This window comes from Paroedura picta, chromosome 11 (assembly GCF_049243985.1).
Source record: "Paroedura picta isolate Pp20150507F chromosome 11, Ppicta_v3.0, whole genome shotgun sequence".
Classification (NCBI taxonomy): Eukaryota; Metazoa; Chordata; class Lepidosauria; order Squamata; family Gekkonidae; genus Paroedura; species Paroedura picta.
Window position 1 is genome coordinate 30023529 of NC_135379.1, and position 26734 is coordinate 30050262.

At 50.7% G+C, this 26734-nt stretch overlaps 4 protein-coding genes and 1 long non-coding RNA gene across 6 annotated transcripts in view; 1 reads left to right on the forward strand and 4 right to left on the reverse strand.

Moving 5' to 3' along the window:
• Window positions 1-21639, reverse strand: part of HOXA3 (homeobox A3) — a 47018-nt gene extending 25379 nt beyond the window's left edge. Inside the window, exon 1 of the mRNA XM_077303253.1 lies at window positions 21537-21639. The gene's annotated coding sequence lies outside the window, so the exon portion shown is untranslated. The remainder of the gene's footprint in view (window positions 1-21536) is intronic.
• On the forward strand, window positions 71-1133 carry LOC143820435 (uncharacterized). Its single transcript, XR_013225342.1, has 2 exons — window positions 71-352; window positions 683-1133. It is a non-coding gene; the product is annotated as an uncharacterized LOC143820435 (long non-coding RNA).
• On the reverse strand, window positions 10349-13695 carry HOXA5 (homeobox A5). Its single transcript, XM_077303262.1, has 2 exons — window positions 12566-13695; window positions 10349-11571 (listed from the first exon to the last, which is right to left on the reverse strand). The coding sequence occupies exons 1-2, from the start codon at window positions 13239-13241 to the stop codon at window positions 11321-11323; spliced, it is 927 nt and encodes a 308-aa protein (XP_077159377.1). The 5' UTR covers window positions 13242-13695; the 3' UTR covers window positions 10349-11320.
• HOXA6 (homeobox A6) lies at window positions 13850-21980 on the reverse strand. Of its 2 annotated transcripts, XM_077303259.1 has the most exons (3): window positions 21537-21980; window positions 17170-17452; window positions 13850-15671 (listed from the first exon to the last, which is right to left on the reverse strand). In XM_077303259.1, exons 1-3 carry the CDS (start codon window positions 21978-21980, stop codon window positions 15415-15417), a joined length of 984 nt encoding a protein of 327 aa, XP_077159374.1. In that variant the 3' UTR covers window positions 13850-15414. The 2 variants fall into 2 exon arrangements, with proteins under 2 accessions (XP_077159374.1, XP_077159375.1); XM_077303260.1 differs by lacking the exon at window positions 21537-21980 and having other exon boundaries at window positions 17170-18108.
• Window positions 21981-23017: 1037 nt separating this feature from the next.
• Window positions 23018-26303, reverse strand: HOXA7 (homeobox A7). The gene is given in 3 exon segments (XM_077303264.1): window positions 23018-24839; window positions 25836-26222; window positions 26225-26303. Coding segments are annotated over 3 exon segments (789 nt in total). The 5' UTR covers window positions 26289-26303; the 3' UTR covers window positions 23018-24501.
• Window positions 26304-26734: the final 431 nt, after the last annotated feature.

The window sequence follows — 26734 nt, forward strand, 5'->3', positions numbered from 1 at the left end:
CCTGCAGTTCCCACCCCGAGACGGCGAGGCGCACCCGCATCCCGGTGCCACCCCCACCCACCTGACCGCACGAGCCAATTGCCGCGCGGATGGCAGAGCCCGGATCAGGAAATGCCGGGCGGGGGGGGGGGGGGAGACCGGAGGGCAAGTCCGGCCCGAGGAGCAGGAGGCGGAGAACCCCTTCAGGGGGCACCCCAGAGGGCCCCCAAGTCCACTGGAGGAGCCCCAAGGTGGAGAGCGGCGGAAGGAAGGCTGGACTCTGCCGAGCCGCTTCTTTGACCTGGTTGCTCGCCCCCCCCCCCGGCCCCTTCCCCGAGCTCGGTGAAAAGAGCCAAAGATGCGTCCTTGACTCGTGAGATCATCCAGCGGCACTCGCCCCGACGAGTTAGCTCCCTCCCCTGCCCCCCCTCGCACCCGACTGGAATTCGGTAGTTTTAGGGGCCCTTCCCCCCCCCCATACCTGCTTCTGGACGGGGCGGACATTTTAATCCTGAGATGGCTAGAAGAGAACCGGGGCCGGGGGGGGGGGGGGCTTATGCGAGATTGTGACGATTCCCCTCCTCCTCCACCCCTTCCTCTGGAACTGGCTGGCTTAGAAGTAGGCAAGGAGAATAAGAGTGCTGATTAATGTAGCTAAAACAGGTCGGCCAGCGCGGCGTGAGTTTGATTCTGTCTCCCGCAGACTTTTTGAGGATTGGCGAGGCGACTGCCAGGATGGGCGACAACTTGGTGTTTTCCTGCGTATAAGGAGGTCGCGCCGTGCAGCCGCTGGACGGAGAGGGGTCGGCAAGAGGGATTGGACCGTGTCAGCGTCATCAATGCAGTGACTCGATCCTATGAAGCGAAGCGAGGCACCTAAGGGCAGCCAGCGATTTGTTTCTCTCTGATATCTCTCCAGGGCTTTTAAATGTTGCTCTTTTACGGTCATTTAATTATTTTTAAATCCTCCATCCCTTGGCAAATTTGGAAGCGATGATGGTGACATGTAATTAGACAGAGAAACCACTATGAAAGGAAATTAAAACGATATTTGAACCTTGCAGTGGATCAGAGAAACAGTTTGGTCATACACATTCCTGAATGAATGGATGAATAAACAAATGCCTCTTTGTAGGGGCCAGAATCAAATGAGACTATTTCCCTTGAAGGGAAGATTATTTTTCATACTTTTCACTGTTTTAATAGGTCATTGACTGTCCTCTTTCATCAGCACTGTAAATGTTGCAGTTAGGAAAGGTGAATAATCTCAGAATTGAACTGCTAGCCGGCAGGAAGGAAAAGGAAAACACTGCATGACCTAGGCTAATTGAAATCTGAAGGCTAAAACTAGACCCCTTTTCCTTTAAAGTACCTATTAATTTAGTTTTCTGGTGCATCTATTGAACTTTTATCTGCTATTTGAATACTTGAAACGTCGAAGCACATTAAAAATGATCAGAGATGTCAATATGGAAGCCCCACATCAGTTCTGATTAAATGATCCACTTGCTTCTTTCAAGCCACCATTTGAAAAATCCAAATAATATGGCCACCCAAAGGTGAAATGTTTGACTATTGTGATGACCTCAAATGTGGAAATGGATAAAATGTACATCTCTATTAAGCACCCGCTTAATCCACTTGCAAATGTCTGTCACCCTGCTGATCATATTTATATATAATTTTATACCTATGTAAAGCCCCTTTGCCGTTGATGAAGGCGGAGGGAATCCCCTGACACTGTCCTGGCAGATAAACTGAAGGGATGGTATCATCCTAAATATTGCAAACCCTTCTGCCCGAAAAGCAGCAGCTTCCGTGTGTGTGTGTGTGTGTTTGGGGTTTTGTTTGGTTGCTTGCTCGCTCATCTCTGGCGGGTTGTGCCGGCAAGGCTCTCTCTGGTACCTCGCACAGGGGAGAGCAGGTGTGCCATCGCAGTGCAAAGACAGGCCACAAAACTGTGAGAAGCAGCAGGGAGAGCCAGCGCGGGGGTCGGCTCCTGACTCCTGGTGCAACCCCAGGTCCCCTTCAGCCTTGCTTCAAAGGAGCAGTGGATCCCACCATAAGGGGTCACCAGCACACACGCACGCGCACCGCCCCCCACCCCCGAATTTGCCCGGCCCAGATAGCAGCCTTCGTGCAAGATGGGTTTAAAAGCTTAGTCAGGCGTAGTAGTTCGTGTCCCCCCTCGCACTCCCCCCCCCGAACAGATTATCCACGCTGGTGTCCAGTGGAGCCCTGTCCTTAAGACCCAGTAGCTGCACCCATCTCCGTTAAGATAAAGGGCGCCCTTGGATATGAAGGCGGTCGTAAATAAAAGAGAACGAGGATGCGTCCCAGCCCCCAGACAGGCCGTTTGGGAAAAGCAAAGCAAATAATCTTTTTTTTTTTTTTTAAGCATGGAAAAAGAGTACCTTGGCGGCGGGGGGATGGGCGGGGGTGGGGGTCTGCTGCGGCTGATGACCTCCGGAGACGGCTCCGTACTTATTATTAGCGCTCCCGGTCACTTCTCGAGGCTGCGCCGGCTTCCCGGGCCTGCTTTCCTCTCATCGGCTCCGGTGGACAGCAATGAAGACCGGCGCGGCCCTTGGAGGGCTGTCAGTCTCCAAGGTGACCTCCGAGGCAGCCGGTCTTCCTGGGTGCTCTGCCAGGCGGCGCAGAGGGGCGGCGGCGCTTGCGTGTCATGAACAAGAGATCCCTCCAGACCACCAAGCCTTATCTCGCCGGCAGGCCCGACCGGGGCTGCCCCTTCGTCTCCCCCCCTCGCCAGCGATTTACGGCTTCGCCGAGCGACCTACGAACCAACCGACACCGAAACCTGGCCTCCGCAAAAGTCAGAGCGCCCCACACCCTTGGCCAAAACGCACAAAGGGCCCCATTTCAGCAAAGGGGGGCTCTTTCCTTTTCTAACCCCCAAAGCAGGCCTGGAGATTCACGGAAAGGCAACCGGAGAGCTGGACGCCGATCCCTTCTCGGACCCAGCCAACGGAGGGCTTAGCCCCCCTCAAACACACACATACACACCCGCCTTTCCTGTTCATTCCGCAGTGAACAAATAACATCGATTTTCAGAATGGGGCTCTATGTGTCTGTGCCGGTGTCTATCCAGAAGATAGAGACAGAGACAGAGACAAAGAGAGAGATATTTTATGTATTTATGTCTATATTTATATGGGATTCATTTAAACTTTTCAACTTGTCCACGCGCTTGGGAGACAGGGAGGGAGAAACGGGGGGGGGGGAGGGGGGACGAGATGGGAAGAGGGGAGCCGGTGGGAGGGTGGGGGGGAGACACCGGGCAGCCTGGCCTGAATTTGATTTGCAGCATTTTGAATATAGTTAACCCAGCTTTCCCTCCTGAATGCAACTCTGCCCCACGTTTCAAAGTGACCGAAAAGTGACACCGGGCGCATTTTGTTTCTTATTAATCTTAAACATTGACAGTCTTTGTTAAATAACAAGGCGTGCCCTTCAGCAAGGGACATTTTCATATTAGTTAGACGCGCTGACCTGAAGTTCACCTCGGCCTTGGACTTAGGGTTCGCCCCCTTCCCCTGCAAGGTCTTTAAAAGTGTCTTTTAAAAGATGGGGTGAGAGAGAGTGCCTTGCTCAGGTCCTTTACTCGAAAAGGAAATGGGAGATGTGTGTCTGTCTGTCTATCTGTCTCTGGCTTCCCTGGAATCGGAAAGGAAAAAATCCCTGAAATTAAACTCTGGATCCTGCCTCTCTCTGAATTCGCTATTGCTTTTTTTATAACTGTGACTTCCCAAGTACTATATTAAACACACACACACACACACACACCAACACGTAGCCATTCAGAGGGGGCTGATTGTCCAGGATTGACAATAAACACACATCTGAGGAAGAAGGCGTGGGTGTGTGAAAGGGTGGGGGGGGGGTTTGAACACGGTGATCCTTTGAAGGACCATACCTTCCGCAGAAGGTAACACAAGCCCAGGCTGCAATTTAGAAATGGCGATAAATGTAAACTTGTTAAAGAGAAGACAATACTTCTTGAGATGGCTCTTGAAAAAGTTCTTGAGCCAGGAGGGGGAGGCCAAATTTCCCTTCTCTCCATTTTACACAAGCCAGATCTAAACAGACAAGTTCGCTTCCAAACAGATACACAGAGGAATATGATATCAGTGCACGGGTCGTGCGGTTTCTGTATATACATAGTGATATTTAGCAACACATTCCACCATGTTATTTAATGATTCATATCATTAAGATTTTGTGTGTGTGGCCAGGCAGACATCAATTTTACATTCCACGCACAAGTAATCTACATTATCACTGTGTGTTGCAGGTAATATCTCCTCCACTGTCTAGCTAGATTTATGTATTTATTTTTAACTCTAGTGCAAATATAGAAAAGGAATCTGGATATTCCGAGGCTATATTATACAGCAAAGAGAAAAGGATCACAATTTTTCTTTATATTCTGGCTCTTTAAAGTGCAAGTGGGTATAAATAATGGATACATTTTTAAAAAGCGTTTTCAGGTCATCCCCCACGTTTTATTATCTTTTGATGATGATTTGAACGACCCCTTGGATATATTCACGTGGCAATTACACCGTGCACCGAATCTCTCTATTAAATATTTTGTATTCCTTACAAGGAAGCTTGTTGAAAGAAAATCCCCCTCTAGAATTCAGAAGCAACTGTTAAAAAGCCCTGCCGATTTGTTCAAACAAACAAATTCCTGTTTCTTAGAAAGAAGGGATTTTCCAAATGCCATTGTCCTTCGGTTTTTAATGACCCCAGAGTTCCATAGCAACCAGAAATTACTGCCAACAGCATAGTTTGCACAGGATCGGGAGAAATTGTTTCCGAAATTCGAAGCAGAAGAGGCTTGCTCTTAGACTTGTTTGTTTTCCTGGCGATTGCATTTTATCTTTCTACCCTATTCTAGCGGAAATGGACAATGGGGTCCACCCACGTAAGTTGTCAGTTTTTTGTTCTGCAGGAAAGGAATTTAGAGTGCAGCTGAAAATGCAATGGCCAATGCGCTCAGCTCTATGAAAATCCCTGACCTATTTGCTCGGATGAGCATTGCACTTTTAAAAACTATATGTGCCCGGCTGTGTAAAGGAAAGGGAGAGTGGTTGTGTGACACGCGTGTTCACCTGATGCATATTCAGGGGGGAAATGCTGTTGGCCATTCAAAATGAAATACAAGGCGTATTAATGTTGAAAAGAAGAATTTCTCTCTCCCCTCAGTAATTGAGGTCATGCAGCCCCTCGAGTTCACCTGGAGTCCATATTGTGATGCCTGCCTTCTGAGCTATTTTATCTTTTGTGTTGATGATAGTCAAGATCTTGGCTATAACATTGACATCAAACTCTGTCTGGGCGCATGACGAAGAGTGGTGCAAAACGTAAACTTTTGACCCTCAACTTTTTGACCCGAAGTTGTTACGCCCCAGCCACAAAGATACACAAAGGCGATGCAAGCTTCTTTGAGAAGAGGCTGGTGCTCTTGCTTGTGTCCGTGGCCTTGGTGTTTCCTTTCCCCCCCTGAATTTCTAAGATGTTTGTTATTTTTTTATGTAGTTTTTTTCTAAATCCAGCGCTCTGTAAAATCAGTTTTCCAAACCCCAATGAACCAACGCTGGAGAGGCTAGCTTTAAACACCAAGGATCACTAAGGTTGCCGTGGCAGGTGGGTAAGTTCTGGACGCAAAGGTAGGCATTGCCCTTATGGTCTTTTGTCCATTGAGGGGCTAGCAGGACTTTGCTTGTTCCTCCATGCTTTGTGTTTTATGAAATTAAAAAGCCAGGGACCTCAGGGGCTTGCGAAGCCCTCGCTTAGGGTGAAGAGAGTTGGCTGTGAACTTGGTCTAAAGCGAGCTCTGCTGGTGAGTCTTAGAGGGTGCAGATTTATCTTCCTTCTTGCATTTACTTAACCTGGCAATGAACTGCAAGGGCTGCGATTTATTATCTAGAGACAGACTTCACCTCGAGCAAGGGCTGTTTCACAAAACTGCAATAATTACCCAATAACCTTCATAACAAATATTATTATTGAAAAGCGATTTTGGAAGGGAAGAGTGTGCTGGGAGAAAATGGGGACAGATTCCTTGTATTCCCTGGAAAAGGACATCTTTTCACAGTAGGCCTACGACTTGGTTTGCATCCCCATGAGCAGCAAAGGTATCATCTTGTGTGCGTCGGTGTGCAGCTTTCAGCTGAAATACTAGGGACAGCTGAAGGAAGACAACTTGAATTGGGGAGATTTTATATATATTTCGGTCACTGCAAAAAGAAGCATGAGTCTTGTGAACACTGTATGATCAATGTTAGTCAAAAGTCCAAACTGCGCTGTGATAAAGGGCTTGAAATGAGGGAGAGGAAAGGATAGCTGTACAGTCTGACAATGCTGGGCTCAATACGCCTTGTAACGCTAAAAAATGTGGTGCCCTATTCTCGACAGGCTTGCCTTACAGACCGTAGGAAGAGTGGGTACTGCCCACTTTTTAGATAAGGCACATAGGCAGAACTGGGAATTTTCCCATGAGGCTTTGTTAAGGACAATTGCAAACCTACCTACCATGGGACTTTCAAAAGCCATTTTAGACTTTAGAGAAACTGGAACTCTCTGTCTGTCTGGAAACAGAAACGTTTTGTTAACCTATAACTAGTCTGGTTCTAACTCCTGGGCCACCAACCTACATCTGATAGTAGCAATGCTGATTATTTCAGTACAATGAACCATCCAGTCATCAGCACAAAACAACTTTCCTCACAGTAGAGCTAAGTAGATTATTTTTCAAATACTTCGTTTGGGAGAAATGTAGTATTTTGATGTCTGTGTGAGTTATTCATTGTTAGTGTGTTTTGACTGGAAAGACAATGTTACTATGACATCGAAAACTGATATTTAGTAGTGGTTTTCCAGATATTTATTTGGGGGGAACTGCATGGCTTGGGGGGGGGGAGTACAAGCGAGTACGCCACCCTTTAAGAAACTACAGTGAATTGTTCTGTGAGTTCCATCTCTCTGTTCAACCATCCTACCACCTCTACAATCAGATAAATGAATGGGACAGAATGCTAGGAATCAATAGGCAGGTAGATTGATCGGATAAATAACCAAAATTTCTAGTCAAGGAACTGCTGTGGAAGCTCAGTTGGATATAATATTGCTGTATTGTACAATGGGCTGTATCAGTCTCCTAAGCTACATTCATTTGAACATAAACCCAAATGATTTAACCAGGACTCACTTCCACAAAAGTGTGGGTCATGCTTTCTCAGTTTGGATGAGGAATAAATTAAAATCCTGCCCCTTTAAACTGAAGTAGATTTGCCATTCGATCAAAAGAGCTCCCCATTTTACTTGGAGGTACATAACCTGGGTTTCCAGACCACTGGTTTTCAAGCAAGGACTTAAAAAACCCAGACACGGTCTCATTAATAATGATGAAATGAGATATATTTAAATCCAGGTGTTATTCAAAAATTAACTGGATTAAGGTGCCAAGCTTCAAGAGTGGCTTGACTATGCATTGCCTCAAAAGTGTTCCTTTGTGTTGGGAACCCCACCGGGCCAGTCCTTCCTGCCGCTGCAGCATTCAGTGGTTGGTAGACTTTTTGCAGTCTGGATTGTGCAAGATACAATTCCAGCCACTCCTTTCAAATAGGTTTATTGGCTTGGGTGCTCCAGGAAAGCAGGTGCCAGTGACAAAAATGCTTAAGATTAACTTGCATGGGATTCTGCAATATAGAGGTATAATGTGCTGAAATTGCCCTCGGCTATGTGCTATATATACTCCAACACTCTCTTCGGTGTTCAGGATGACACTAATAATCCAGGGAAAGTGGGATGGTGGGGAAACCCTTTCAAAATGGCAATTCACTTGCTGTGAGACTCTCTAGAAATATTGCAAGGAACTTTCTTAACCTTCAAATGGGTTTAGGAGGCAATGCCTAAAAGGAGGTTATTTTATTCCAGGGTCCCTGGGCATGGAGGGCCTTTAAAATATAAGCATTTGCTAGGTTGTCAGACTCCCTTCAGGCCTTACGTGAGGCAAGAAGACAATAATTAGGAGGAAACTGAGTGGAGGGGGACCCACTTTGCTTGAAATATTTCACAAGTTTTCTAGAAGCAAATCCTAGGGCCGCTAGTTTGCTTTCGATCAAAGATTGGCTGCAAGATCTTGTAAGGGGAAGAAGACTGTTTACCAATAGGACCAAATAGAACTGTTTGCCAACAGGACAGAATTAGAGTATACCGCTATACAACCAAGTTCTTATAAAACTCAGAGGAAAGCCACCATTTGGAGCCCCCAATATTTCAGCAGCCCAACCACAACACTTTGCAAGCTAGAGAATCTATCAGTCCACGTACCCTTTCCTTTCAAGCAGTTAGGTTTGGGTCATACCATGTCTTAATTCACCTGCATAGAATTTAATTACTAGAAAATACAAAAACATTACTGGCCTGCCTAGGACTGGAATGAGTAATAATTTCCAGGAACCAACCCTGATGAGACTAAGAAAGGAAAGAAGGGAAGAAGCTGGGGGTGGAGGGGGGGATGCTGTTTTGTGCTTTCTTTCAACCCTGCAAATTCAAAGACCTAAAGTTAAATCCGGCCATAAAGTTTATTGCTGAGTAATCACACTCTGGTGAGAGGAGTCTACTTAAATAAAAAGAATGTTGATAATAAACACACAGCTGGGGCCTACCCTGCAATTGCCAGCCAGTAAAAAAATAAAGATATCTATATAAAGGGGGGTTATTTACAATCGCCCATAAACCTCGGCTGTCTTTCATAATTTCAAGTACTCTAATGGGATGTAGAAGCGCCTGTTAAAATTACAGTCAATTTGTTCCTTCTGGAAGAGAGAAACTGGTGAAAATACACTGACATGGTGAGAAATCAACAGTAATTGTGTACACACCTAGCGGCAGTACTGGTTCTGAACATAGAAAAATCCAAAATAATCCAAACACATAACCCACAGTGCCAGGAATGACTCCCATGTTCTAAGCGACAAAAAGTTTCTCCAGTTCTAAAACATCTTCAAAAAGAGGGATGCTCGTTCTACAAATAGCCTGCTGTAGCCATTCTTTTTAAACCCTCACCTGCGGTTCTCTGATAAACAAAATCACTGGAAACTGGGAAGTCCATGAAGCAAAGGAAGTCATTGACATTTGCTGTAGTCAAAGTAATTAAAGCTAGGCCTCAGAATCTGTCTCTGCCGAAGTAACACTGTGGATTTCTCAGATGTGATTGCTAAAAAATACTGAGTCAACTAACCGCTGAGCTTGAAGAATGAAAGAAGAGTGAAGGAAAATTCTTCTCCTCCAGTATAAACCTGGGGTCTTCAAAAGAGACCCTTTAAAAATCACAATGTTCATTAAGAATCCCAGGCAAGGAAAGGCAAGTTCTCCACCGTACAAATAAACTTAAGGAACTTGTGCACAAAACTTACCTTAACTTGCCCGGAGCCATTTTTTCACAAAGATATCGAGAACTTGGGCAATAGATACTTCTGTACCTAAACCTGACAATTGGAATGACCAGGAGGCACCCGTAGCCTGCAAAAGAGTCAAATGAAGTCCAGCATCAGTGAGATTATATGTTATGTGGCATATAATGTTGGATGACAACTCCCCAAAACCATAAAACTTACTTTAATGGCACCACGTGACTTTTTATAGCCAGTGAGCCTATCTGTCTGCACTATGGATGGTTTTACGATCTAATTCATAGACAAAACCCTATTCATTTGGCACCAAATGTCATCTAGCCGGAACTGGGGCTTATAAAGTATATTGTTTTATAACTTCTAAAGGAAGACATCAATGTACCCCGTCAGTAAATGTGCAAATCTTTTAGTTGCTCTTAGAAGCTCAGAAGAGTTAACCATTCAAGCCCTGGTGGGGGTAAGTAATGTTCCATTTCTAGCAAAACTAGCTGTAGCAAAATGTAATAAGGCGAGTAACCCATCCTGAAATGTTCTAAGGAGAAAAGTGGGGTGGCTAGAGGGGTGGGTGGGTGTTGCAGGGACGGGTAGCGCTTTCAGACTGGCAAAGGTTTGGAGCACAGATTTCGTAAATCTATAGGCACAAGAGTAAATCTGTGAGGAGGCAAATCTCAAGATGCTGAGCAAAGCAGGGTGTCTTTCCCCCAACAGTAGGTGAGCCAGCCTTTAGCTGGTTTCTCCCTACTGACAAATGTGGACACCTAATGGCATGTTCCATCCAAGGAGGAACTGGGAGTATGCTGGGCAATTGCACTTGGAGGATCCGCATGAGAGAGTTTCTTCTCCAACTTTGCTCTATTGGGATAGATAGAGGCACAAACCAGAGCAGGCGCGAAGGGGGGGGGGGAGAGAGAGAAGAATGGTGGGGAAAACTTATAGTAGGAAGTTTATTTGTCCAGTCAGTACTTAAAAAAAAAACATGGTGCTTTTTTTTTTTAAGCCAATCACATTTTTGCTCAAACAGCCAGACTGTGACTCTATTTTTAATTCCGTTCACAAAAAGAAACCAAACCAAACCCAAAAAAAAACGAACGAGACATTACTGTAGCTGAGCTGCATTGAAGCCACCTCAAAGAGTTCGTGCAAAGAGTCATATACAAAGGCACAGCAAGGACATACTGTCTGGAATCACAGTTTTCGCCACAGATTCACTAAAATTCACTACACGTTAGGACACGTTCGGTTGTATTTCATCATTTCACCTCTACAACAGCCATTAATGAGACAGGAATTTAGGTAGTTTTGGACTGGAAATGTTGCCCACAGCTTGGAGCTATACAGACACGGACACTTTTTTTGAACACACATGCACAGTTAAGCACAAGCGAGTGCAACACAGAGAGAACAGGGGGGGGGGACAAACAGGAGGGGGGAGAGAAGGGGAGGAGATCTCTCTCCTGGCCTTTTTCTGTCTGGGTGTGTGTAGGTTACTCACCCCCCCCCCCTTAAATTAAAAAAACAGTTACTTCAAGTAACACAACTCGCTTCATCGTCATCATCATATAAATAAGTTAAAACATGTACATTTCCCCGCAAGACAAAGCCATTCAAGACAAAGAAATGCACGGGGGAAGCAGACCTACTGGTAACACGCGCTAGGGAGGCTCAATTAAACAGGCTCATGATTAAAAGACGACGGGGAGCTTCTTCGGCGGAAGCCGCCCCGGGAAGTTGGGGGCAAGTCGACGTCAAAGGGAAAGGGAAAGAGAAAGACAGGGCAGGCGGGCGGGCGACATTCCGCGCGGGGTCGGCTCGTCGAAGGCGGCTCAGTACTTTAATCCCCCTCCTCCTCCTCCTCCTCCTCCCTTCCCGGGGAGGAAGAAGCCGGGCCGGGGTCGCTCTCAGGGGCGAAAGGCTCCTCCTGCCGCGGCCATGCTCATGCTCTTCAGCTTGTTATCCTTTTTCCATTTCATGCGCCTGTTTTGGAACCAGATCTTGATCTGTCTCTCTGAGAGGCAAAGAGCATGTGCGATTTCAATTCTCCTCCTGCGGGTCAGGTATCTATTGAAGTGGAACTCCTTCTCCAGCTCCAGGGTCTGGTAGCGGGTGTAAGCAGTCCGAGCCCGTTTCCCTTCGGGCCCCCCTATGTTGTCTGCAACAGAAAAGGGAAGCGGGTGAGACTTCGGGCGTCAGGGTCCTTTCCCTTTCCTTGGCTCTCGCTCACTCCCCCCCCCCTCGGCCTTCTCTGGTGCGTTTTATTTGCGTTTACTTGGGGAAATGCTCAACAAGTACCACTCCCCCAGCCCCAGCCATCCCGGTCCCCTTTTTCTTTCTGTAAATAATCTTCAGTACGGCCAAGTCGAAGCAGTCTCTCCCCCCCTCCACCCCCTCCCCAATCAGGCGCTGGTGGGCTACAGTCCGGGGGCAATTGAGGCATAGCTCGCAGACCCTCCAGACATGGCTCCTAGCAAGGAAGTGGCCGATGCCTTCGAGGGGTGCCCCCCTGGCGGCCTTCTGCTTTCTGGACCTGAGTTCCCTGTATGCATCTGAGACCAGGTCCCCACACGGCCGCCCCCAGCCCCACCCCAGCACCCCAGCACCCCAGCACCAGTCCCAAGGCGGACCTCGGTTGGAAGTCAACCTCGGTGAGAGGGGCTTCCAAATTCGTGGCGACTGCAGAACCCCCCCTCCCTCCCCCACCCACCCACCCAGCTGTCTCTTCCGAAGTTGCCTTCGACTTCCTTTCCTCCCAGAGCACCCCCCACGCGCTCGCTCGCTCTCTGCTCAACTTCTTTTTTGATATAATTAGTAACGCTGTTTCTCACTGGACCGTCCTCGCCATAAATTACGGGCGCCTGACACGCACTATTCAGGTCCCGCTTTCTCTCGCCCCACCAGGGCAAGGACACTGCACGGCCCCGCCGGGACTCGGAGAGCTTTTCCGAGCAGGCTGCCTGGCCCTGCCCTGGCGGGCGCCCCGAACCCCATCTCCTCTCCCCCCCCCCGCCCAGAGACCCCCAGCCGTCCAGGCGCAGGCAGCTCTCCCCGTGGCCGAGCCGGTCCCCTCTTGGCCAGCCAAACCCCTCGCCGCCCCTCCCCCTCCCCCGCCGCCGCTGCGCCTCGCCGGGACGCGGGCGTGCCTTTACCGTGGCTTATGTGCAGTTTCCTCATCCACGGGTAGATCTGGGGCTGTGGCGGCGGCGGGGCCGGGCTCTGGTCGTTCTGCAGGGGGTTCGCCTGCTCGCTCCCAGCCGGGGCGTCGTCTTGGGTGCCGGGCGACGTGCTGAGCCCGTCTCTGCCTAGGTGGGCGCTGCCAGCGCTGCTGCTGGCGTTGCTGGGGTGGCTGGCGCTGCTGCTGCTGCTGGTGCTGCTGGAGGCGGACGAAGTGCTGCTGCTGCTGCTGCCGGCCGAGTTGGCAGCGGAGTTTTTAACGCCGCCACCGCCGCCGAGGAGAGCGTCTCCGCTGACAGGCGAAGCGGCCACGGCGGCGCAGGGCACAGGGTCAGGCGGCGGCGAGTGAGTCGACGTGGCCGTGGCCGCCGGCCGGCTGGCGTACCTGGCCTCGGGGGCGGCGGCGGCGCTGTTGGCGGGGTAACTGGTGCGCGCCCTCTCCGTGCCCCCGCCTGCCGCGAAGTGGCTGGGAGCCGAGCGGCCGACGCTGAGATCCATGCCATTGTAGCCGTAGCCGTACCTGCCGGAATGCATGCTGGCGGATTCTCGGAATTGCTCGCTCACGGCACTAGGATCTCCATAATTATGTAACGGGTAGTCCGGGCCATTTGGATAGCGACCGCAGAATGAGTTTACAAAATAAGAGCTCATTTGTTTTTTGATCGGGGGGCTTGATTTGTGGCTCTTTGCTTCGTTTTTTGGTGCGTCTATAGCACCCTTGCACAATTTATGATGAATTATGGAAATGACTGGGACATGTACTTGGTTCCCTCCTACGTAGGCACCCAAATATGGGGTACGACTTAATGTCACGTGCTTTTGTTGTCCAGTCGTAAATCCTGCCTGATGACCTCTAGAGGTAAACTCGTGCACTAAATGGGGGAGTTGGGTGGATGCTGGAGCGGAGGGGCGCGTGCTCGCCGCGCGAACCCGCCGCCAGCTCCGGACTGTCAGCCGGCCTCGTGCGCCACCCTCTGGAGACAAGCGAGATCTTCAGCCTTCCCAGCCGGGGGCTGCAGCAAGGCTGGGGTCGAATCGAGGTTACAGCCCATTATAGCAAAATTATAGCATCTCTCGCCCAGTTCCATTAGTATTTACCAATTGCGAAGGGCTATCGGCTGTAGGTCACAAAACCGGCAAGAATGCAGAAGTGAAGGGGAAAATACATCCAGCCTTTCTTTTCAGTACGATTTCTTCCTAAGCCTTTCATGGATTTGGGGAGGGGGTATTCGGCTAGAGACAGTAAATTCAAAGCAAAATAACTTTAGCGTGTTTAATTTAGGATTTTTGGGGGGTAAGAGGGAGGGAAAAAATACATTTCAGCATTCCCGCATCAGGTGCTGAGGCAGCGCTTAAAAATGCGGAGGGGGGATGGAGAATCGATTGAGCAGTGTTTTACAACTGCATGGCGACTTCAGCCGAAGTGCCGCCTGTATACTTTCACAAAGGGCGGAAAATCTAATGGCATCTCACCACCAGCACCGCTGGACCCCCCCCTCCCATTTTCTCAGGGGTTCAATATAATGGATCTTTTAGCTAAAAGACATGGTGTGCGCCTGCACTTTAAAAAAATATTCGTAGCCGGTGCCCAAATGGAGCACTCTGCATTTCAAGGAAGATCTTCATGTTTCTGTATATAGATGTACATATTGGGCACCAGACACACATGCATGTACCTATGAAGCAAGCGATGTCTCCCCTGCACTGCCGTGAGAAGGGAGCTGTGCCTTCTCCTTCCACTATCGAGAACAAGCTCTATGAAATCCTGTAACTGAAGCTGCGTTTCGAAATTATTAGGTTCTAATTTATTATTATTATTACTCATTATTATTATTGTTATTATTATGGAATTCAACAGAACACGAAGCACACCGTTCAATATTCTAGCCATTTCCCAGCTTTTCTTGCAAACGCCACTCCCAAAACTGGGGCCGGGTTTTTTCCCCATGTGCTCAATAAACACCTTCTCTTGAGTTCTAGCAAGAACTCTGCAAATGGGCTTCCCTTGAGACAGTTTCCCCTCCTACAATTTTGATTGCAGTGTTGCCTTTTTTTTTTAATGGATCTGGGGTATTTTTTAAACTTATATTTTGACAATGCAGCTGGAGAATCAACTTAAAAAAATATTTTAATGGGGAAAAACACCGTGGACTGTTCTTTTTCGCTCCCCTCGCCCGCTTTTCTTGTCCTGCTGTGTTCCTGTGCACAAAGGAAGGCATTTCCTGAACATTCTGGTGCTGTCCAGATGCCACGGTAGACCCGTGGAAACCAAGCGGTCCCATTTCCGGGGAAAAAAAGGGTTTCAGGGAGGAAGCTAAAGAGCACCGAGCAACGAGCGAGCAGCACATTGTCTCAGGCTGGCAGCAAAGTTGGCCAAGACGCCCGGCCATGCCTGGCCATCCCCGGGGCTGGGGGCTTCCTCGTGTACAGGCGCATGGCTCGGGCGTTTTGGCTGCTAGCTCTACCAGCCAGGTGCTCCGTCTGCCTTGAAAAGGGGATTGTGCTCAGCTCTGATGCACCTGAAACACAACCACCTATAGTGTGTGTGTGGGGGGGGGGCGACACACTTGGCCACGCACATTGCTCATGTCTACATTCAATAATTCTATTTATCAAGAAATTCACAGTTAATTGCAAATATACCTCTATATAAATATGCCTATATTTTAATCAATCCTTTCAGAGCCACCAGACTTTTAAAAAACAAAGAAACAAAGAACGCTAAAGGGAGGGGAGTTCAGCGGACCGAAGGGCAGAAGGGGAAAAGGAAGGGAGAAGGGCGAGGTACCCCGGCAAGGTCTGTGAATGTCGCTTAAGCGCGGTCTTACTCCCCTGGCTTCTCCTCTGTCTCTTCGCCGGGCTGTGTGGAATTGATCAGTTTGCTTTCCTTTTTCCACTTCATGCGTCTGTTCTGAAACCAGATTTTAATTTGTCGTTCAGTCAGGCAGAGGGCGTTGGCGATTTCAATCCGTCGCCTCCTGGTTAAATAGCGGTTATAATGGAATTCCTTCTCTAGCTCTAAGGTCTGGTACCGGGTGTAGGTTTGCCTGCCCCGTCTCCCGTGTGTCCCGTAGACCGTACCTGTGGAAGAAAAGACAGGAAGCTCTCAGTCCAGCAGGCCCTAAGGCTCCGGGCTGCCTAGCACCAAGAAGCGGCTCCCATCCTGGGAACTAAAGTCCCCTCCCCCCCCTACAGGCGCCATCAGAGAAGGGGAGCTCCTAAGCATCTTGGCTTTGGGGGAATTCATATTTATAAAGGCCTCATTTAGGAGCAGATTTTGGGGACCCAGGTGAAGGCAAGGCTAAATTTCTCACCGAACTGAACTGAACACAGGGATGTCCCAACGGCATACGCACAGGCTGCTGTGGCCTTGTGTGTTACACTGAGTCCGGCTCTCTCTGGGGGGGGGAGCTGCAAGCACCAGGAGGACTACTCGGGCACGATCCAGTCCGAAAGAAATATCTTCAAGGCCCGCTTTTAAAAGTGGGAGAGCCCAACAAGTGCCTGGGCTAGCCCTTTCCCCACCAAACCCACAGTGACTTGAACTTTGACGGGAACATTGGCCTTTGTAGAAAAGGAACTTCCATAAACCCGGAGCCTAAATACATTGCAAGTTTCCTTGACTACAGCAAGGACAACTTCCAAGTGTGTCTAGAGATGAATTAGGCTGATGGGGAAACATTTGGTCGTGTATTCTGAAAAGGAGAAATCTTTCCCAAAATTGCTACCCCTCTGAAGTGTTGTACCTTCTGAAAAGACTGTAGCGCCTTCAGTGTTGTTGGTTGGCTTGTTGTTGTTGTTTTTTTATTGAGACTTGTAAACAATGCATCTGCAGTTTAAATTTTGTCCTGCGCTCTCTCTCTCTCTCTCTCTCTCTCTCTCTCTCTCTCTCTCTCTCTCTCTCTCCTATTGCTAGCCATTTTTAAACTGCCACATATAAAAGAGGGCGAAGGATGAGCCCCTGACCCACTGAAATCAATGGGACTTTTGCTATTGACCTGATTTCTTTCTCCACGGCCATTTGTGATGTGTGTGTGGCGGCCCATTTCATAGAAAACGTGCATTCGATAGCTAGTCCTTCCACACTGATCAGAGGGTGACGGGAGGGGCGCGAGGCAGAGTGTGTCTTGCCAATATATGGAGTCATCCGCGGAGAGGGTCCGGTCTCTCGCATCATCCTCTGAGTCGCCTAGAAAGAGGGCTCTGCGTGCTGTCATTGTGGCTATGAATCTCCCTTCCTACAGTTCATCACTGGGAAGTCAGTCCGGTCCATTTAGATGCATCTGGCTCCCATGGAGGTGTATTTGGGAACGCAGACTTCCTCTATGGATTTAAGCTGGTGGCATCCCCCCGCCCCCCCAAAAGAAAACCCGGTTTTCTTCAAGGTAACTCAAGTATCCAGTTGGAAAAGAAGGTGGGGGAGCGTCTCAGGTTACCCATTGGCTTGTAGGTGTCATTGATCCTCAGAGACCGCCCGAATAAGTAGGGCATCCATTTCCAGCATGGAGAAACACGGGCCCTTTGGCCCCCCTCCCCTCCCCTCCTCTCCCCCCTCCGCGTTGGCTGCCCCCTGACTCACCAGCGCACGAGTTCATCCTCTGCATCCAGGGGTAAACAGGGCTGGGGTACTTCCGGTCGCTGTCTTCGTCATGCAGAGCTTTGGCCGGGCCGCCGTCGGGCTTGTACTGGGGCTCCGAAGCGAAGCAGGGCAGATAGTCCCCAGGGTGGCCGGCCCGCGCCTTGCCGCTGCCCGCGGGCGACGAGGAGGCGGCGGCGCCCAGGTCCTTGTCGCCGTAGAAGCAGGAGCCGCCGTAGTCATAGGCGGCGGCGGGCCGGTTGCAGGCGAGAAGCGTGTTGGGGGACTGTTGGTAGAAGCAAGGTGAGGCGGAGTAGGGCTTGTCGGCCCCATAGGAGGCGGGGAAGTGCCGCAGTGCCTCGTAGCCGGCGGGGTAGAGAGGCAGCTGCCCGAGGAACGACTCCTGTCCGCTGGGCAGGCTCCCCGGGAAAGAGGGATTCACGAAATAGGAACTCATGGGCGCTCCCCAGACCCCGCGCCGTGATTTGTTGTGTATTAGTACATCTGGCTATAACTATTAGGAGTCATCCGAGTGGTTTGTTTCTAGATGGCCGAGCGCCAAAAGCGACAGCAGCAAATAGCACCAGCTGACGGCCGGGCGACCAATGAGCGAGCGGCGGAGGGCCTTCTCCCCTGGGATCCGCCGCCACCGAGCCGGCAAAGTTACAAACAACAGCCCCCCACCCCCACCCCGCCGCCGCCGGAGCCCCGCAGATGGATGGCAAGGTGCAAGCCGCCACCTTCCCAAGCGCCCGGGCAGGGAGGGGCTCGGGGGGGGGGGGCGAGATGCGTGGGAGAGAGGGAACTGGGCATGACAGAGACCGTTTATCGGGAGTCCCAAGGAAGTGACGCGGGGGGGGGGGGCTCAGGACCTCGGGGAGAGGGGTCGCCTGGCCGCTGGAATCCACGGGAGACTTGTGCAAAGTTGGGAGGGAGCGACTGAAGGAGAGTCAGGGAGCAGCTAGGAAGGCCCCCTTCCCCCTTCGGACTCCTCTTTCTCCCCCCCTTCCCCCCATGAAAGCACTTCGGCAATCAATCACCTCAAAGCCGCACGGTGAGACCTTGAGGCTTTTCTTTAAATAATTAAAAAAAAAAGACGGTCCTAAATATCACTAATCGCAGCCGCGCTGGGACGCACCGTCAGGAAGGGACTCCCTCTTCCGACGTTCCCTTCTGCCTCCTCAAAGGCCTGGGCTGCTCTGCCCGGACGCTCCCCCCCCCCCCCGCCGCCTCCATTTCCTTCCAGTGGGCCCGGGCAGTTCCGTTGCGCAGCAGGAACCCGGCAAGGAGCCGAAGTGTGGCCACTTCGAGGGGGCAGCTCTTCCTGGGGCTTCTCCCGAGCCACCCGCCCTTGCGGAGAGAGGAAATGTCACCGGGAAGGCCGTCCAGGGTCGGCCGCCTTTCGTACTTGATTGCTCGTGGGAGCCGCCAGAAAAGCCAGCGAGAGGGCCGCCTCTTCCTCCACCCTCCCCAAGCCGCCACCCGGGCGTCCCTTCGGAAAAGGCTGGCTCCTTCGGCTCCTTCCGAGCATTTCTTTAAGCCGGGATTTTTTTCCATGTTCGGACCAGCCGCCCACCCTCCGACCGGGCTCCGTCGTGGCAACTCTTGGCCGGCTCCCTGGAGCCTGCCATCCGGGCCTGCAGGCAGAAGGCGCCAGGCTGCCTTGTAGTCCGCCCGCCGCTCAGCCTCCGGGTGCCAAGGGACGGGAGCTCCACACTGGCCCGGACTGCCTGCTTCCCACCGGCCCGGGGGTTTGACCGGGCTCTGGAGCCAGCGGCCCTCAAGCGGGCTTTGGGACCCGCGGGGGTTGCTTGCGGTTACCGCTTGGCTTGGATTGTTTCATTTCCGGAGCTCGATATCTATAAAACAGCAGTAAGTTAAAACAGCCCTTTCTGCCTGCCTCCCTCCCTCCCTCCCTCCGTAACAATCGTGCGCATTGTTTGTGCCCACCCCCGAGGTTTCACAGAGAGCTCTCGATTGCCTCCAATAATGGTTTTTCCAAAGGCTTTTTCCCATTGTAAACAAGGAACAACTAAAACTTAACCCATAACTGCAATTGACTACGCAGGGCGGGAGGGGGATACGCATCGATTTGCGAACAGGAAAACTACCATGACTGAAAGTAAAAAATAAGTTGCCTTTCAAAGATTTCTCTCTCACTCTCTCTCACTCTTTTTTTTTTTTTTTTACAATGAAAGCAGAACAAAAATGACTGCTTTGAGGGAAGTTTTTATAGGAATCGGCGGCGAAAGAACGGACCAGGGGAGGGGGAGGGTCCCCGCAGTCCAACAGCAGCGCCTTATCTCCACTTCTAGGGGCCGATTTAGCACAGGCAGGCATTGACTACTTCTTTTGAGCCCGAAAGATCCCTCCCCCGGCAGGAAGCATGAACAGGGGGCTTGGAAACCTAAGACCGCATAGGAAATAGACGGCCAAACGAAGGGAAGAAGCGAAGGAGCGCCTTGCGTGTGCTTGGAATTCAGTCAGTGGCGAAATTGATCAGAATAATCCAAGAGAAGGTCCGTGCGAAGGACAGGAACAGCGGCTGGGTCTGAGGAAAGTGGGCGATCTAGCCCATGATGACCCCCCCCTTCCCAAGATCTTGGTTTCAGTCCAAGGAAGGAATAACATCCACGTCTGTTGTGAGTCAAGCTTCCCTCCCCCCGCCCTCAGCAGAGCCCCGAGCCCCACATCTGCTCAACAGCCCCGCTGCCTTCTCGAATGTGCGGAGGCGACGTCTGCCGGGCGCAGTTCCCGAATGGGAAAAGGTAAAGTGGCCCTACCATCAGACCCATGCGAAGCAAAACATTTTGTGTCACCTCCCCCCACCCCCCAAACCCAATACTCTTTAAATAGCAATATTCACTTTTTTATTTTAATCTTTCTTATCAGGATGGTTCCCCCCCATAAGTCAAATCAAGTTAGAATACAGGTGCGCAGGGAGGAGGGGGGCAGTTCCCCTCTTAAGCTTAAAAGCCCCCCTTTCCTTTAAGGTACAAATCCACTTACAAATCCGCCTCTTTTAGCTAAGAGCCGCTAATCCAAACAGATCTCACAATCCCAGCCATTGTTTAGGTTGAACGTGTATTAGTCACCCTCAGCGTTTGCCCTTCAATAACAGAATCCAAGGGTGTCCCCCCCCCCTCCCTCACCTACACACATAACTTTTAAGTCAGCTGTGGATAAATACCATTTAAGTAGATAAGGTCAGATGAGACACTGAAACCCGATTAAAAACAAAACAAGCGGGAGTTGCCAAGAGTAAGCAATCCGCTCTAGGGTGTGCTTTAAAAAAAAATTGCTTGCCTTTGGCCCTCTCTCCTCCTAGTACCCACATCGGCCACACCATGGCAGCACTGAGTACAAATCTCTCGGCAATAAATAATCCGACATTCACTGCAGTTGCAGTCGAGCAGATACTGCAATGCAATACGCACGTAATTCTGGCCAGCCCGGAGAAAACAGAAGAAACCTTTATTTTTGGACATGAAAGACTCTCGAAGCTTACTCTTAACAACAGTAAGGGATGTCTGCTCTCACCATTATAAATATTTTCCGCCTCCAATACGGCTTGAACAGCAATACAAAATGGGCAAACCACATATTATGAATCCTTAGAAAATCTTACGTTCAGCTCTATTAACACATCCCTCCAGAGTTTTAAACATAATATTTTCACATTTCCTCTCACTGTGTATTCACACCCCTCCCAAAAAAGGCAATGTGGAATATGGTCCCCTATTGTATTTCAGCCTTCAGTATCATTAGCGAATAAAGCACAGTTCCAGACTTTGAAAAAGTCCACAATACTATCCAGGTTCCAAGCTGCAGCAGAGTCACCATCAATATTTTTTAGATCAGTAACGATGCATAATATACAAACAACCCCGCAGTGATTAGATTCTCGGGTGTTAGCCTATTGATTTCCACCTAAAATGAGACATCTATCGAGGATTTTATTGACCTTGATAATATTATATAACCACCATTTTTAAAAACACGCATTATAAACGACAGACACGAAATCAGCATGAAAAGGGAGGGGGAATCCGGCTAGTTGACTCTAAGAATGATGCCTTTAATTCGGTGGCTCGCTCAAGCCCACCAGTATAATCTATTATTAGTAAACAAAATGCCTGATTGACATTGTTAAAATGACACCGAACCCGGCTCGTCGGTCTCCGTCCCCTTTCTGCACTCAGCCCAACTCGAGCAGCGCGAGCCTTCCTCCGGCGCGCAATTTCCTCCTCGTCTGACAAACATTCTGCCTCGATTGCCGAATAAGCGTCAACAGAACAAGCGAGAGGTTGTACGTTGCAGGCTGCATAAAGTGGACCCGCTTTGCTTGCTCATTTCTTTGCATTTCTCACCTTTAGGTTCTGGCTCGACGGAGCCCCGTCGACTTTGACAGCTGTCGTTTTGGCTGTAGCGGAGACGAATCGCCCTCTTTTCGGTGCCAGAAGAAGCCGGAAATTAGCCAGGATGCGAGCTGAAAATCTGCCACTCCAGCGTTTTGAATCCAATATGCCACACCTTCCGGCGGAGGAGCTGGAAATCGCCATCCAAGACCCGCGTCCTGGGCGGCTGCTGAAGCCGAACCTCCATCCTGCCCGGCTCCCCACTGACTTACAAAGGCTTCGTGAGAACCACCGGGGGTGGGGCGGGGGACGGGAAAGCCAGAGAGATCCGAAGCAGGACAGAGCCGAGCAAAAGAATGCAGCTCTATTCTCGCCAGGGAAATTATAAAAAAGTTCATGTTCACGGTTACCATCCACATGACCGCCGGCGACCAATGGAGGAACGGAACCACTCATAAAGTTGTATTGCAAAGTTGTAAATTTTCATAAACAACAACGGATTTATGGCCCTTTCCTCATCACTAAGAAAGAGGCAGGACTTAGAGAGGCGCCATTTTACCAGGGAGGCAGACCTAGATTTTTAAAGGACCCACCGTCTGGACTCCCTTTTCATCCTTAGTAGGGAAACTGCGCTGACTGCATCGAGAATACCGGAGCCCGCAGTGACGGCTCTCCCCTCTGCCCTCTTCGCCTGGCACTTTTGCGCATTCTTCTTCATAATTCCACTGTTTTAAATAGTCCTATTTTTAAAACACACACACACACCCAAAAAACCCACAGCCCATCTGCCCCACTAAAAGAAAATAACTGCGGGTATGTGAAATATTTGGCAATATGAGCTTTTTTTTGGGGGGGGGGGTGTAAGCCTTACATATGTATGTATGTTTATATGCGTGTATCTATACAGTTCCCGCATGCGGCTCTTTAACCCTCCGATATTCATGCATTTTATCCCATAAATTTCTCATCGCCATAGGCCCCAATGCGGATTCCTGTTTATGCCACAGAAAATGGCTGTTAACTCCCCCCCAACCCCCCCCCCAAAGCCTTCTTATATTTTGAAGGCTAAACGGAGACCCGACTCTTATGCCTATTTTCCAAGAGGCAATGGTCACCGAACGGAGGGTAAGGTCTGTGTGGGAGTCGGCAGATTTCTTGCCATTCAAGTGAACAAAGGTTTTTAATGAATATTTCCGTTTTCTCTCCCCCCAACCCCAATTTAGACGAAAAAAATCACTCTTGGAGTTTAGGAATGTCCAACTTAGAATGCCCAACTGTAAAACACTGAGAAATGCCCCGTAGATCCCTGTTTGTGCGCGGCCGGGGACACATTACAAGGAAGTATATTGGATCATTACAGTCCCCGCTTGCTTGCAAGTACCAGAACGGGTAGGGAATGTTTCCGGGCATGTGCGCACCTGTGATATTTGTGTGTTTGTGCACACATGTGTATGTGTGTGTATTCACACACTCAACAAAGAAAGACGATTCACTGTCAACAAGCATTTTTATTCCTATGTAACATAAAACACACTGAATACACAAAAACACTTCCGAAGAGAATTCACCCACATTCAATGCCCCCCGCCCATTTTTTTCTTTTAAAACACGAAATACCTCAATGTTCACAATGAACACATCGAAAAGCACATTGTAACATACAATTTATGAATAAAGTTTAGCCAAAACTTTCCCAGGCGCAATTTATTTATACAGAGTTTGTCAACATGGCATCATGCTACAAAATCACCCCCAATTCAGTACAGATCTCCCAGCTTTTGGGTGTGATGTAAAGTCCGAGACAACAGAGACGGCCGCGGAAGTTGCCAGCCAACAGATAAGGTGGGGAGTTCACTATTCGCGCAGTTTCATGTCTATTCCATTCTGATGGGACAACTCGGAGAAAGGTGAGGGGGAGCAGGTATACGGCCCGGCTGCCTGGATTCACAAGACAGCTGTATCAAGCAGAATGAATTATTCAGACCTATATATCTAACTGGCTGCCCAGAGCGCAATACAAAATGAAATACCGGCGATGAAACCGCTTTATACAACATTTGCGAGAATTTCTCCAAAATTCCTACTGGAGAAGACACGAGCAGATAGTTTTAAGTTGCAGCATATGACGTAATAACAGACTTGGAATAAATATATTATTATTATTTTTTTACTATTTTTAAATTATACTCCGCAATACTCGGCCTCAAATCCTCTATGAGAGCTTTGAAGGCCGTCCCTTTCTTCCCCTGCCTCCTTTTGCCTCCTTCTCCTCTGCCTGTCAGGCCAGAAGCGCCAGCGCAACTCCCTTTCCTCTCCTCAAGAGTAAAACACAGCAGAGCTTGGGAGATAGGCAGGAGGAGCGCCTTAATAGGTAGTTTTGAAAATAGGTAGTACAAATGACTGCTGCGGTGAGTCTAGTGGTTCAGTCACTGTTTTTCAAGGATTGTTCCCCCTCCTCCTTTCAGTCCCACCCCGCTTATTTTAACCACAAACAAAAACTGCCACCCCGCAGCAAAATGGAAGGGCGTCACCCTCCCCCGTCTAAAATTAGGTAGTTTGCAACTGATCCTAACACACCCCCGCCCCCGAGGGCCTGATTGGGACCAATACAGTCAGGTAGTTTTACCTGGAAGCCTTAACTTTCGTCTGTGGGGGTGGAGGGATTTCTCTCCCCACCCCCAATGTGCAAGTAACCAATTCTCTCCTCACCCCCCCCCCCCCAAGTCAGCAATAGCAGTAACACGTGTTTTTGAAATGGAACATTTTAAACAGAGGCCTGGAAAATCCAGGCCCAAGTGGTCCGATGGTGGAGTAGTAACTCCTAGTTTGCACAGGGCGTAATCGAGGGTGCTCTAGGGATGTGGAAGATATTGGTGCTATGAATGGCTGTGACAAGGGTCTTCTTTTGCCAGGATGATACTTTTTTGTGGTTTGATTTCCGGCTGCCCCGTGCAGGCAGGAGGAAGGCTCCGGGCAGCTACTCCTCGTCTTCCTCCTCTTCCTCCACTTTCTCCACCGAGGCCGTGGCTGATGCACCTTCATGGTCGGCGGCGGCGCCCGCCCCGGTCCCGGTCCCCGCCCCGGCCCCGGCTCCGGCTCCGGCCCCGGCCGCGGTGCTCTCCTCTTTATGCTCCTTCTTCCACTTCATGCGCCTGTTCTGGAACCAGATCTTGATCTGCCGCTCGGTCAGGCACAGGGCGTGCGCGATCTCTATCCTCCGCCGGCGGGTCAGGTAGCGGTTGAAGTGGAATTCCTTCTCCAGCTCCAGCGTCTGGTAGCGGGTGTAGGTCTGGCGCCCTCGCTTCCGATCCGGACCTGCAGGGACTCCCCGGGGCGGGCAGGGGGCCGGGAGGGGGGAGAGAAGGGAGACGGGAGGCAAAGTTGGAGAATCAGAGAATCCTGGCGGGAGAAGGCACAGGAGGGTCGCGACCGGCTCGGGAGGGGAACGGGCTCAGCCTCTGCCCCCTCCCCAGCACCTAAAAATGCATCTCAAGCCCGGGTCAGAAAACGGACCTTCACGGCCCAGTTTGGAGTGGGTCGGCTGGGAAGGGAGTCGGTGGATCGCGCCCACAATGCCCCAATGAAAGGCGGGGGGGGGGGGGGGGAAGGTGGCTGGGCAGCCCAGAATTATTAGTGACTGAAAAACCAGGTGGATAGAAGGGGGGGGGGGCGGCAGCACAGGAGTCTGGAGCCGGACTGCCCCGCATTAAGGAGGGCGCCCACACCCCACCCTTTCTGGAGCTCGGGGCTCTCCCCCCCCCCCCGGTCTGGACAGCTTGTTTACTTTCTGTCCGAGCCGAGCAAGGATGCCTCGCGGCGCCCCGGAACACTTTCCCTTTCTCGTATTTATAACGGATCATACATCTCTGGGAAGGAAAGGGAAAGAAGAAAATAGCTTTTATTTTATTTTTTCTGCCCATGCTCAGACTGGGAAGCTTCCCACCCCCGCCCCGCCGCCTCTTCTCTCTCTCCCCCACATGGGCTTTGCAAGCCGGCCCCACTTGTCCACCACGACCCCCCCCCCCCCCCGGGCACCTTCCCGACGCTGCCGAACCGCCCGAGCCAACCCAGCGCTCTGCTTCCCCGGCAAACCCGGAGTTAGATAAATTTACGAGGCCAGAACCCATTAATTGGGCAATAAAAAGTTTTATGAGGCTCATTTACATACAATGCCACAGGCTCTCCGCGCAATGGCGCCTCTGCTCTAATTAAAAGCAGGCAGGCAGGCGGGCGGGCGGGCGCGCTCCTTGCGAGGAAGTTTGCGTGCTCCGCATTGATTCGCCCGCTCCCCGCGGCCCCCCTCCGCCCTACCTGAGGACCGCATCCAGGGGTATATCCGGAAATTGCTCTCGGCCGGGCCGTGCAGGTTGCCTTCCTCGGTTTTCTCGCAGCTGGCTTTGGTTAGGTCATTGCAGAGGACCGGGATGTTCTGGTCGAAGGAGGAGCAGTGCAGGTTGTAGGCGTCGGAGCCCAGGCCGTACCCCGAGGAGAAGGGGCTCTGGTAGAGGGGGCTGTTCACATTGTACAAGCCGGGGACGGAGGCGGTGAAGGCGCTAGCGCTGGGTCCGTAGCCGCCTCTCTGGGAGTTGGTAGCGAAGGAGCACGACGTAGGCTCTGCATTTTGGAAGAGAGAAGCAGCCCCCGTCGTATATTTGCTAAAAAGAGCGTTCACATAATACGAAGAACTCATAATTTTGACCGGTGATTTGTTGTCCGGTAGGCTTCGGTGTCGGTTTTACGAGGTAGCGTGATATATGATAACATTACACCCCCAGATTTACACCAAACCCCATTTTCTTTTGGACGGAGCTGCCTCTACCACGTGACCAGTCATGTGACCCCGTCCTCCAATCTCCTCCTGCATCACAGGTGGGAGAGATCAGGGTGCCTCGCAGGACCCGGGAATGGACGGGCAAGAGGAGCGGCTGACAAATTACTCGGGCAGGGGGCGAGGAGGGGCTTCTGGCGGCAGGAATAACGAGGCGCCTCGCTCTGGCCCCGAAGGGAAGCCCGGCGCGCTGCCGCGGAGGGAGCTGCCCCTTCTCTCGGGGTGGGGTGGGTTGGGAGTGGGGGGCACGCTCCTCTGCCGCCGTTGCCCCCTCCCGCCTTGCAGTTCGGTCGCCAGGTGACCCCCCCTTAGCCCTTCCCCCCCCCCAAAGACTGCCGCTCCCGCTTCCGCCTCCTGGCTTGCTCCCCTCATTTCTGCTGGT